At 41.4% G+C, this 13470-nt stretch overlaps 1 protein-coding gene and 1 long non-coding RNA gene across 2 annotated transcripts; one reads left to right on the forward strand and one right to left on the reverse strand.

Annotated features, from left to right (window-relative positions):
• Positions 1–5180: 5180 nt before the first annotated feature.
• On the reverse strand, positions 5181–7741 carry si:dkey-30j10.5 (uncharacterized). Its single transcript, XM_067521042.1, has 2 exons — positions 6412–7741; positions 5181–6220 (listed from the first exon to the last, which is right to left on the reverse strand). The coding sequence occupies exon 2, from the start codon at positions 6210–6212 to the stop codon at positions 5337–5339; it is 876 nt and encodes a 291-aa protein (XP_067377143.1). The 5' UTR covers positions 6213–6220; positions 6412–7741; the 3' UTR covers positions 5181–5336.
• LOC137136061 (uncharacterized) lies at positions 7692–13189 on the forward strand. The gene is made up of 3 exons (XR_010915544.1): positions 7692–7798; positions 7882–7941; positions 12333–13189. It is a non-coding gene; the product is annotated as an uncharacterized lncRNA (long non-coding RNA).
• The last annotated feature ends 281 nt before the right edge of the window (positions 13190–13470 follow it).

Below are 13470 nucleotides of genomic sequence, written 5' to 3' on the forward strand. Positions count from 1 at the left end.
GGCAACGTCTTCTGATATCGTCACACCACTGACACACAAAAGGACATCACCGACCTGCAGGTCTCCATCAAGGATGAACACTTTAGGAGCTTCCAGAGTCAACAATATGAGCTGCTGGATGTGGACCTTAACAAGAGGACAGGAGGTGAGCTGGTTTATCTGTGGATGACCCAAGCATCCCCAGAAGGCAGGTTCTACTTTAAACTGAGTGGTGTTATACTCATAAGTAAAGTGCTTTATTTGTCATTATACATACATAAGTAGTACAACAAAATTGCATCAGCTGGTCAGATCGAGGGTTGGTCCTGGAACGCTGCGACTGAGCGCACCGCCACTATGGGCCAACCTGACTTCAAATGCTATGCAAACACGGGGAGACCATGCAAACTCCTCACAAAAAGGCCCTGTCCAGTCTGGGGATTGAACCAGGAACCTTCTTGCTGTGAGACAAGAATGCTAACCATGCTTCCATTGTACTCTTCTCTACAACTCTGTTCCTCTACTGAAATTAAATGAACTCTGCTCAAACCAGCTGGAGTCATGGTAGCTGCAGTAACAACTAGTCAAATTGCGAGAGGGTTTCAGTTCCTTATCCCAAACAAGAAGAGGCCGGTTAAAGGTCAAAGTTTAGAAGTGAGCGTTTGCCTGCAGGTGTGAAAAGGCTGTCATGGTGATGTAACAGCTGCTCTGGTTTTACTCGGAAATTAACTGATTCTCGACTAAATACTTCCTGCACAGATGGTTCACAGTTAAAGTGCTGCCGTCATTGTAGATCTGCTCAGTCAGCACCTTCTATGAAAGCAAGAGATTTGGTGTCAACGTCTGAACATCACCAGTTACAGCTCTTGTTATTCTTCTGTGAGATTTTACTTCTAACCCCAATTTTTTAGGTCCACAGTAACACTCTTGACTGAGTCGTCATTTGGAGTTACATGAAGACAACAATACAATTTTTACTGAGAGCCATCTAAGAGCCTCCCTGTGCATCTGATACCAATTCCAAAGATTGTTACAAAGCACCACAATATGACACCACAGGAACAAGAGCGGGTTGGTCACTCAGCAGGTTTTCTTTTTGAAAACAGCACAAGTTTAGTTATGTCAGCATTTAATGACAACCTAAGCCAACAGTAGAAGCTTAAGAGTACATAATTGTATCATCAGTATAAAAATTATAATGTACATTTGCAGTGATTTGGTCAAGATCATTAATATAAATAATTAAAAAAAGAGGGCCCAATATAGATCCATGGGGCACTCCATGTGACACTTAGTGTCACTGATACTAATCCTTCTACTCTCTTAATGTTCACTTTTCACTCATTTAAACACAGGCTACATAACCTCACCTGCCTCATGTTTCATTTACATTCAGATCACCTAAATGGCTACTTCAGCCACAACTGAATGCATATAACATCACTAATTGTAACCTGTATAGCAGCTCTAACACAGTGATTTAAGAAGTTTTAACAATCTTTCAGAATCTTCTGACAGGCTCAGCATTCATGAGCAGCATTTAGGCTCAGCGATGATGCTAACTGGACTTCTTTCTCCTTGGTTAGAAAGGTTTTGCTACTTATCCAAGCAGCTTCTTCGGCCTGAATAAAGTGGCTGTGGAACCCAGTCTGACCTGTGTTGTGGAAAAGAAAAAGACATAAAGACATTATCTGTGGTAACCGTTGAAATAAAAACCCAATGGCACAGCTGTCTTTTGTGAGATTTTTGCATCCCCATGCCCCCTATTGACCAGCCACCACTGGTCTGATCAATAACTAATATGGCAGAATAAAGCAACAGAAAGCTGAACTTTCAGAGAACAACTCTATTGTAATCTTCATTCATTGATCCTTTAACCAACATGTCTCAGTAATTCACAGAACCCTGAATGAAACCAAGGAGAACATTTTTTTTTGTTGGAACCTTGATCTAAGTCTGGTCCTAATCTCTGCAGGTTACCACAAGACCAGCAAGCCTCAATAATGGAGCAATTCAAAGTCAGCTGGGAGAAACCGGCCTCAACCAGGATGGCTGGGCATGTTGTCCAGCTGTGAAGAGAGAATTCCAAGATGTCTGTATCACTGCCACGGATGACCTCAGACCGCACACCGAGTTCCTCCAACAAGGTCACAGGCAACGTCTTCTGATATCGTCACACCACTGACACACAAAAGGACATCACCGACCTGCAGGTCTCCATCAAGGATGAACACTTTAGGAGCTTCCAGAGTCAACAATATGAGCTGCTGGATGTGGACCTTAACAAGAGGACAGGAGGTGAGCTGGTTTATCTGTGGATGACCCAAGCATCTTTGTGATTGTCAACCCAGCAGCTCTGGAGCCATCTGTCAGGGTGCAGGTCATCCCTAAAAGTGTCAACACAGACATCCATGGTCTTGCTCTGTTACTGCTGAGAGTCGTCATGGTAACTGACTGAGCAGAAATGAGAAACCTTACTAATGAATGTCTATTTTTGTGAAATCAAAATAACTTTTTTACTTTCTTCTGGTCAGGTCTGAAACCTATTTGATTCCTTGTTTCATTTTTTAGTTTTGGTTTGTACCTGAACATAAAATATGGACTATAAACAAGTGATGATGATTGTGTTGTGAAGCCATAAATGTCACTATTTGTCAACTTGGACAGTTCACAGCCCAGTTTGTATAACAGAAAGTAGAGCTTTTACAGCAGGGTCCAACAGTCTGAGAGCAGCTGCAGAATCAGCTTTTTCTTTTTTTTTCAACCTGAAAATAATCAAAGGATTTGAGGATATACAAATGAAAAATTGTGACATGATCATTAAAGCAGAAATCATTTAGATTAAGGCTTAAGGTAATTAGTGACACTGACTGTGGTAACTCCTTTGTTGGGTTCAAAGCTCTAATCTGGAGTTTTTGAGTCAGATTGTTGTCACATCAGGGCTGCATTCAGTTCTAACAGACTTTGTATTGACTGGATCCATTTTATCCAAAGCAGGAAGCTGTGAAGTTTTCACATGAACATTTGTTTGTGGGTTCCCATAAATGGACTGTGTAGAACAACAGGAACATTAAAATAGGATAAACTAAAGATTGTGCGATCCCCAGAAGGCAGGTTCTACTTTAAACTGAGTGGTGTTATACTCATAAGTAAAGTGCTTTATTTGTCATTATACATACATAAGTAGTACAACAAAATTGCATCAGCTGGTCAGATCGAGGGTTGGTCCTGGAACGCTGCGACTGAGCGCACCGCCACTATGGGCCAACCTGACTTCAAATGCTATGCAAACACGGGGAGACCATGCAAACTCCTCACAAAAAGGCCCTGTCCAGTCTGGGGATTGAACCAGGAACCTTCTTGCTGTGAGACAAGAATGCTAACCATGCTTCCATTGTACTCTTCTCTACAACTCTGTTCCTCTACTGAAATTAAATGAACTCTGCTCAAACCAGCTGGAGTCATGGTAGCTGCAGTAACAACTAGTCAAATTGCGAGAGGGTTTCAGTTCCTTATCCCAAACAAGAAGAGGCCGGTTAAAGGTCAAAGTTTAGAAGTGAGCGTTTGCCTGCAGGTGTGAAAAGGCTGTCATGGTGATGTAACAGCTGCTCTGGTTTTACTCGGAAATTAACTGATTCTCGACTAAATACTTCCTGCACAGATGGTTCACAGTTAAAGTGCTGCCGTCATTGTAGATCTGCTCAGTCAGCACCTTCTATGAAAGCAAGAGATTTGGTGTCAACGTCTGAACATCACCAGTTACAGCTCTTGTTATTCTTCTGTGAGATTTTACTTCTAACCCCAATTTTTTAGGTCCACAGTAACACTCTTGACTGAGTCGTCATTTGGAGTTACATGAAGACAACAATACAATTTTTACTGAGAGCCATCTAAGAGCCTCCCTGTGCATCTGATACCAATTCCAAAGATTGTTACAAAGCACCACAATATGACACCACAGGAACAAGAGCGGGTTGGTCACTCAGCAGGTTTTCTTTTTGAAAACAGCACAAGTTTAGTTATGTCAGCATTTAATGACAACCTAAGCCAACAGTAGAAGCTTAAGAGTACATAATTGTATCATCAGTATAAAAATTATAATGTACATTTGCAGTGATTTGGTCAAGATCATTAATATAAATAATTAAAAAAAGAGGGCCCAATATAGATCCATGGGGCACTCCATGTGACACTTAGTGTCACTGATACTAATCCTTCTACTCTCACACTCTTTCACAATGTAAATTTGAAAAGCGGCTAACTGGCTGATAAGACAGGCCAATTGTCTCCAGCCTTTTTTGCAGTATAAAATGAAGACAGCCCTCACATCAGGGAGACAGAACTGAGCAATGGCAGAAACCCTGCTGCAGCTACAGGTACCAACAGGTACTGACCTTTGACCATCTGACCTTTGACCTGACTATTCAGGAAGCCATTGGCTGTGGAAAATGGAAAGGGGTGAGGTTGGAATTAGTTGGGTCAAACTGGTACCCTCATAGGGTGTGGCTCAGTAGGTGGAGGAGGTCATCCAGTACCCTTAGGGTAATTTATCGATAAACAATTTGGACTGAACTTGTTCTTTCATGTTATCAAAGCATCAGGTTCTAAAGTGGTTAAATACTTTGTTTTCAATCAGGAAAAGAAATCACTGAATTAGTGCAGTACTGATAATGTTGGCCTGTACTTTACTGCATGTACTTAGTACTTCAACTTGAGTAGACTATGAAGTAACACGAGAAAATAATTTACACGTTTAGCATTTAGTACTTTTCTCTCTGCAGCATAGATCAACAGCTGTTACGCCGGATGCCTTCCTGCATCAACCCTCCCATTTTTTTTGAGCTCAGATAAATGGTGGTGGCCTTTGGTGGCTGGGTGGGGCCCCACCTGGTGGTAGGATTCGAACTCATAGCTTTCTGTATCCCAACTCAATGCTCTGCCACTGAGTCACCACTAAATTTTTTTTACTCACTGGGTGAGAACAGGCCTTTAACGTTACTGCAAATATTAAATTTATTTTAAACGAGGTAACTTCAAAATAAGAAGCCTTTTGTGTTTTAACACCCTTAGTAAATCTATTATACACAGTTATGCAGCATTTGGAAAAGAAGCCAGGTCATCATGTGTTGTTCTGCTTGTCATCAACTGTCTTTATGACCTGTTAGAGACAATAAAAGCTGGAAGAAAAAAAGGCAACATTAAGATGCAGCTGAGACTTTATTGAGAAACAGAAAATCATCAGGATTTTAACAAGACAGCCGTAAAACGGCTCAGAGAAACATAGACGATCACCAAACCTATTAAGCACTGATGAAATAGGATTTCATTCACTGGCTCAGCTCTGTTGATGTGACGACTCAGCGATAATAGCACAGGTACTCAGTTGCACCTTTATTGCCTGAATTTAGGTTTTTCTTGATGACCTGGACCCCTGACGTGTCATACAGCTCCACAGCTCCCATGTTGGTGATCAGAGAGAGGGACCTGATGCTGCAGTCAGCCTTTTTGTACCACAGGTAAACCGGACTACCTCCGGTCCCCGTGTTCAGGTTCACATTCACTGACTGGTACTGTTGATTTTTGAAGCCCTGATACTCCTCATCACTGGTGGACACTTTCAAATCTTTGAGGCCCTGTTGGGGGTCAGTTGTCACACGGTACCAGATAAAGACGGAAGCTCCTCCTGCACCTCTGTTAGTGTCTTCATCCACTCGGATGAAAGCGTTCTGGAAGTTCATAGCATCTGAGGCATAGTTATCTGTGGCAGTCACATCACAGATGTACGTTGGTTTCTCTCTCTTCACCCACAGGTAGATCCAATTTCCTTCGGCCTTCCGGTTCAGATCGCAGGCTAGTCTTTCGAAGCCGAGGTTAAACTTTGGGGCTTCTTCAGTTGCTTCTGTGCTGACCTGAAGGTCCACAATGGGGACGTCGTATTTTGAGGAGCCTCTGTATAACCACAGGAAGATGAAGTCACCACCTGCTCCACTGTTCAGGTCCCTGTCAATCTTTTGGTACCCTGCAGCTTTCAGACCCTGACTCATTTCATCGTTGAATGTAAACTGAATCCTGGTGATTGGTGCTCCCTGGCCCTTTTTGTACCAAAGGTAGATGAATTTTCCTCCAACTCCTTTGTTCAGATCACCACTGATTTTAATGAAGCCTTGTTTGCGGAGGTTGTTCTCCTCATCTTCATTCAGAGACACTTGGAGCTGTGTGATGTACTGAGACATGTTGGTTCCTGCATCAGAGAAAATTCAGGATTCATGAATTTAGACAAAGAAAGTGAAATAAAAAATTTTGCTCAGATGTATAAAATGCTTTGAATGAATTTGGTTGCAAATCTTAAAAAGACTAAACTGGACACACTTGATGTTTGTCACATGACAAGAGGTTTGAATCTATGACATCAGTGAAGAGTAGCAGACTTACGTGTGAGCAGATGGCCGCTGTTTGTAGAATCAGACTGAGAATCAGCTGTTGTTTTATAGATCAGAGAGATGCTGAGCCTCACTGGGAAACCACTGGCTGTGCTTTACATTCCAACTTTTGCCTATTTATAGTCTTTTTTTTTTAAATTCCTGTGCAGACGTGTTTTCTGTTTGTTTATTCCTGGGGCGATGTTTGAAACCTGAGTCCTCTCCTGTTCATTGGGAACAAATGTTGTTGAGCTGGTTTTGATGTTGTCTGTCATGTGCAGCTATCGTGTTGCATAGTTAACACAGATCTGGTCAACATTGGCTAGTTTAATACACAGACACTAGTCAGAATAACACACTGCCGTCAGGATGTTGGATATGGAGCCACGATAGTGAAACAAGTTACCAAACTCAACAAAGGTGGAACTGTTCTGTAATATGCATCTAAATTATGCTACACCTGCATCTCATGGAACAGAAACACTTCTCTCAGCACTTTGCTTTAATGTTTTGTCCTTAATTTAGAGTTTTTGCTGCTTTGTACCTCACTTGGAAGTGACTTTGGGTAAAAACATCTACGTCTGTAGGCATTTCCCCTCAATTCAACCAATCAGACAGGAGCACCTATATTTCATTACAAAGTTCTACACAGAAACAGAGCACTCAGTTATCCAAACACAGAAGTATAGAGCAGGAAAAAGTTAAATAAAGCACATCTGGGGCTGTAATACCACTTTGTTCTTTACCTTTATCACATTTTATATCTCTCTAACAGCCCATTCCCCTCCCCAGCTGTGCAGTGCCGGTCCAAGCCGGCGTAAAAACCTGTGCCAAATCAACATGCGGACAATGATCCGCTGTGGCGACCCTGATATCATGGGATAAGTCGATAAGACAAAAAAAAAGAAAAATATCTCTCTAACTTCCTTTGAAAATGCTTTCTGTTATGTAAGTGTTTTCTCTGTGGCTTTTGTTCTGCTGCTGCACCACCTGAATTTCCCGCAGGGAAATCAAATCTTATCTTACCATGGAATTTATATCAGCCCCTCTCCTTTTCTTGTGGAGACAGGTTGTCTGTTGGTTTGTTCTCATGAAACTGTTTGTGATAATTTTAATTGCCTCTGTTGTATTTTTTGGGTTCCTTTTCAACAGTTTAGTGAAGGTTCATGTCAACTGAATATCTTTCTCCAAGTAGCTTTTTCAATCTGAAGGAAAGTTGACAGGGGTCAGTTTGAAACAAACATTTCAGAGATGAGGTTTATTGAACAACACCACTGTAACTGGACCAGTGTTAACAGAAGGACTTTGCCTGCTGGCACCTCACTGTTGCTCATGTGTTCTGGTGGAACGTGTAGTTAATTGTGTGGGTCTTTAAAGGCCAGCTGCTGGTTACTTTCAGTGTATGCTTTGTGTCTTTATTTACATTATTTAATATCAGAATCTGCTGCTTTGTTGTATTGACGATAATGATTTCTCCCCTCAGACCTGCAGCAGATAAACACTGAAATAAGTGTGTAAAGGAGAGAGGCCATCCAGATTTGCGGTAAGCGTATTGCGTCACTTCCTGTTTCTGCACACTCTTGGGTTTCTACCGAAAGACTGTTTACTGATTAATTGTAGCTGTTATTTTTACTTAAATAAGTGATTTCTTCACACAAGAATTAATACTTAGTCGTAACATACGCTTGTATTGCACAAGCACCTGCTTTTGCAAAACATAACCAGCTAAAGTTTACAAATTCCACATTTCACTTATATTAGCTTCGCTAGCTTAGCAGTTAAACATTAGCAATGGCTTCTCTGTCTCCCTCTGTCTCTCCTTCTCTCACTTGCTCGGTGTGTCTCATGTTCAGTTTTTCCTCTGCCTCCTTTAGTGATAATGGTTTATGTAATAAGTGTAAGGTTTTTGCAGCTTTGGAGGCGAGGCTCACGGAATTGGAAGCACGGCTCCGCACCATGGAAAACAACTCCGCTAGTCAGGCCCCGGTAGCTGGTGCGGGCCGACCTAGCGTAGCCCCTGCTAGCTGTCCCCCGGCAGTTCCCGAGCAGCCGGGAAGCCAGTCCGGCTGGGTGACGGTTCGTAAGAGATCTAATGCTAAACAGACGCCCGAGGTTCACCACCAGTCGGTTCATGTTTCTAATCGATTTTCCCCACTCAGCGACACACCCGCTGAGAAACCAACTCTGGTAATTGGCAGCTCCATAGTCAGAAACGTGAAGTTAGAGACTCCAGCGGCCGTAGTCAAATGTCTTCCTGGGGCCAGAGCGGGCGACGTTGAATCATATTTGAAACTCCTGGCTAAGGATAAACGTAAATACAGTAATATTATTATTCACGTGGGAGTTAATGACGCCCGATTACGTAAATCGGAGGTCACTAAAATGAATGTTGAATCGGTGTGTAACTTTGCAAAAACAATGTCGGACTCCGTAATTTTCTCTGGTCCCCTGCCAAATCTGACCAGTGACGACATGTACACCCGCATGTCGTTATTCAACCGCTGGCTGTCTAGGTGGTGTCCAGCAAACGATGTGGGCTACATAGACAATTGGAAACGTTTTTGGGGAAAACCTAGGCTGATTAGGAGAGATGGCATCCATCCTACTTTAGATGGTGCAGCTTTCTTATCCAGAAATATGGCTGGTTTTATTAAACAACCAAAAGTATGACAGTCCAGAGTTGAGCCTAGGATGCAGAGATCCAGATCCAGTCCTACACGCCTCTCTGCAGTGTCCTTACAACCGTCACCCCCCCACAACTCCCACATACCTATAGAGCCTGTGTCTGTTCCCCGACCTAAATTACATAAAGTAAATATGACAACAAGAGGAGTTAATCATAATAACCTAATAAAAGTTAAGACTACTCCTCTTACAGAACAAAACCCCAAAACTATTAAATGTGGATTATTAAATATCAGATCTCTCTCTTCTAAATCTCTGTTAGTAAATGACTTAATAAGCGATCATCAATTCGATTTATTTTGTCTCACTGAAACTTGGTTGCAGCAGGAAGAATATGTCAGTCTAAATGAGTCAACCCCCCCAAGTCATATTAATTATCATGTTCCTAGAAGCACAGGCCGAGGTGGAGGAGTTGCAGCAATCTTCCATTGTAGCTTATCAATAAACCCTAGACCTAAACATAGTTATAACTCATTTGAGAGCCTTACTCTTAGCCTTTCACACCCAAACTGGAAAACTCAAAAACCACTATTATTTGTTATCATGTACCGTCCTCCAGTCCCTTATTCAGAGTTTTTGATTGAATTTTCTGATTTTCTAGCTGATTTAGTGCTTAGTACAGATAAAGTCATTATAGTGGGTGACTTTAACATTCATGTAGATGCTGACAGTAACTGCCTGAGCACTGAGTTTAATTCATTATTAGATTCAATTGGTTTTTCCCAAAATGTAAATAAACCCACTCACTGTTTTAGTCACACGTTAGACCTTGTCCTTACGTATGGAATTGAAACGGATAATTTAACAATATGTCCTCACAACTCTCTTCTGTCTGACCATTTTTTAATAACATTTGAATTTACAATAACGGACTATATAGCAGTTAGGGAAAAATTCCACGATAGCAGATGCTTAAGTGAAAAAGCTGTCAACAAATTTAAAGAAATTATTTCTTCATCATTTGCTTCACCATATGTTAATACAATGGGAAGTAGTCTCCTTAATGTTACTCCTGCACAAGTAGATTATCTTGTTGACAATTCTGCAGCCTCACTACGTACAATACTCGATAGTGTTGCCCCTCTAAAAAAGAAGGCAGTAAATCAGCAGAGGCGATCTCCATGGTATAGTTCACAAACACGCAACTTAAAACAGGAAACACGAAAGTTAGAAAGGAAGTGGCGTTCCAGAAAGTTAGAAGAATCTCATTTAGCCTGGAAAAATAGTTTAAAAACGTACAAAAAAGCTCTCAGTGATGCCAGAACAGCATATTATTCATCATTAATAGAAGAAAACAAGAACAACCCCCGGTTTCTGTTCAGCACTGTAGCCAGGCTGACTAAGAGCCATAGTTCTGTTGAGCCTACTATTCCCTTAACTTTGAGCAGCAATGACTTCATGACCTTCTTTATGAATAAAATTGTAGCTATTAGAGAAAGTATTCACCAGATCCTCCCCCCAAAAATTACAGATAGATCTTCATGTACAGCAGTGCTAGAATCATGGATAAGGCCCCACTCCCTGTTAGACTGCTTTTTACCCATAGATCTCTCTGAGCTAACTTCAATTATTACCTCATCTAAACCAACAACCTGTCTGCTAGACCCTATTCCAACTAAGCTGCTCAAGGAAGCTTTACCCTTAATAGATACGTTCATATTAGATATCATCAATCTATCTTTAGAAACAGGCTATGTACCACAGGCCTATAAGGTAGCTGTAATTAAACCATTACTTAAAAAACCCTGTCTTGACCCAGGTGTTTTAGCCAATTACAGACCAATATCTAATCTCCCCTTTATTTCTAAAATAATTGAAAAAGTAGTCGCAAAACAATTATGTGATCACCTTCATAGGAATAATTTGTATGAAGAGTTTCAGTCAGGATTTAGAGTTCATCATAGTACAGAAACAGCACTGGTAAAAGTCACTAACGATCTTCTCATGGCCTCAGATAATGGACTCCTCTCTATACTTGTTCTGTTAGATCTTAGTGCCGCATTTGATACCATTGATCATAACATTTTATTACAGAGACTGGAACATGAAATTGGAATTACAGGAACTGCACTAGGTTGGTTTAAATCCTATCTGTCTGATAGATTTCAATTTGTTCATGTTAATGATGAATCCTCCATGCACACAAAGGTTAGCTATGGAGTTCCACAAGGCTCTGTGTTAGGACCAATACTTTTTACTTTATATATGTCTCCTTTAGGCAACATTATTAGAAAACACTCCATAAATTTCCACTGTTATGCTGATGATACCCAGCTATATTTATCTATGGAACCAGATGAAAATAATCAGTTAATAAAGCTTCAAGCATGCCTACAAGACATAAAGGCCTGGATGTCCCACAATTTTTTACTTTTAAACTCAGACAAAACTGAAGTCATAGTATTTGGGCCCAAAAATATCAGAGATATGATGTCCAACCATATTGTTACCCTAGATGGCATAAGTCTGGCCTCCAGTACTACTGCAAGGAACCTTGGAGTTATTTTTGATCAGGATCTGTCCTTTAAGTCACATATAAAACAAATCTCTAGAACAGCCTTCTTCCACCTACGGAACATTGCCAAAATTAGGAGCATACTGTCTCAAAGTGATGCCGAAAAACTGGTCCATGCATTTGTTACTTCTAGGTTGGACTACTGTAATTCCCTACTTTCAGGATGCCCCAGTAACTCCCTAAAGAGCCTGCAATTAATCCAAAATGCTGCAGCAAGAGTGCTGACTGGAACTAGCAAGAGAGATCATATTTCACCTTCACTAGCTTCTCTCCATTGGCTTCCCATTAAATTTAGAATAGAATTTAAAACCCTGCTTCTTACATATAAAGCTCTGAATGGTCAGGCTCCATCATATATAGAAGACCTCATAGCACCATATCATCCCAGTAGACCACTTCGCTCTCAGAATGCAGGCCTACTTGTGGTTCCCAGAATTTCCAAAAGTAGAATGGGAGGTAGAGCCTTTAGCTATCAAGCTCCTCTCTTGTGGAACCAGCTCCCAGTTCAGATTCGGGAAGCAGACACCCTCTCTACTTTTAAGTCTAAGCTTAAAACCTTCCTCTTTAATAAAGCATATAGTTAGTTATAGTTATGCTGCCATAGGCTTAGACTGCTGGGGGACCCACCCCCCAATGCACTGAGCTCCTTTCCTCCTCTTGACCATCTCTCCTCTCCTCTCACCCCGCAATTCTCACCACTGTATGTCATTAACTCTGTGTGTTCTCTCCCGTAGTTGTCTTTGTCCTCCTCTGTCCCCCTCTCTCTGTCCCTTTCTGCAGGTGTCCCTCGGCTTTGAAGCTGTGTGTCTTCCAGTGTGCAGCTACTGGTCCTACCAATCTGCCCGATGTTTTGTTGTTGCTTTTTGTTGCTCTGTTCTTTTCTCTCTCCCCTTTCCACTCACCCCAACCGGTCGAGGCAGATGGCCGTCCACCCTGAGCCTGGTTCTGCTGGAGGTTTCTTCCGTTAAAGGGAGTTTTTCCTCTCCACTGTTGCCTATGGCTTGCTCCAGGGGGAATTGTTGGGTTCTCTTTATATATCTTTATAATCTTGACTTTATTCTGTAAAGTGCCCTGAGATGACTTTGTTGTGAATTGGCGCTATATAAATAAAGTTTAATTGAAAAAAAAAATTAATTATTTTTTTTTTTTTTTCTGAAAACTGCTCCTGGTTTAGAAGAAAAGGGCCCCAAACAAATGCTGTCTCTCCTCATTTGACCCAGACATGAACTTGCATTTGGACCACAAACAGAGCCCTGAGTGTCACAGATGTAATGAAAGAGAAGCCTGATGAGTACAGCCTTCTGAAGTTCAGTATGTGAAGCAGTGCGGGATCCTGACACATGCTGACACAGATAAAACAAGGAACAAGCATCAGCCTCTGTGCTAAGATAAGATGCTAAGATAAGATTGAGCAAAAATGGAGGGAGGTGAATGAGGAACGAAACACTTACATGTTGGATTTATTTCGATAAATAAAGGTCACATTTCATAATCCGGCTGCTGTGTACTTTCCCAGCAGCATGCACAGGCCAGACAACAAGCTGGTTCGTGCTGAGAACGGCGACATGAATGTTTCTCAGGCTTTCGTCTGGCTGCAGGGCAGAACCCGATTCTCTGAGTTTGGGATCTGCCTCTGACCTTCTCAATAATCTGACTTGATGGTTTTTACACATAGCAGATCATGGCAGTGAGTGTGACAGCAGATCTCCATTTGCAGAAATGTTAGGATGTTAAGATTAAGATTAGATTAAGATTAGATTAAGATTTTTTAAACAAGTTCAGTTTTATTTCACTGTTAAGAACTAAAGACATAACTTGGAAACAGCTGGAGACATTTGATGGTGTCAGTGAGGAACACTTTGGAGCTTTAAA

This window comes from Channa argus, chromosome 11 (genome assembly GCF_033026475.1).
Source record: "Channa argus isolate prfri chromosome 11, Channa argus male v1.0, whole genome shotgun sequence".
In the NCBI taxonomy this organism is placed as follows: Eukaryota; Metazoa; Chordata; class Actinopteri; order Anabantiformes; family Channidae; genus Channa; species Channa argus.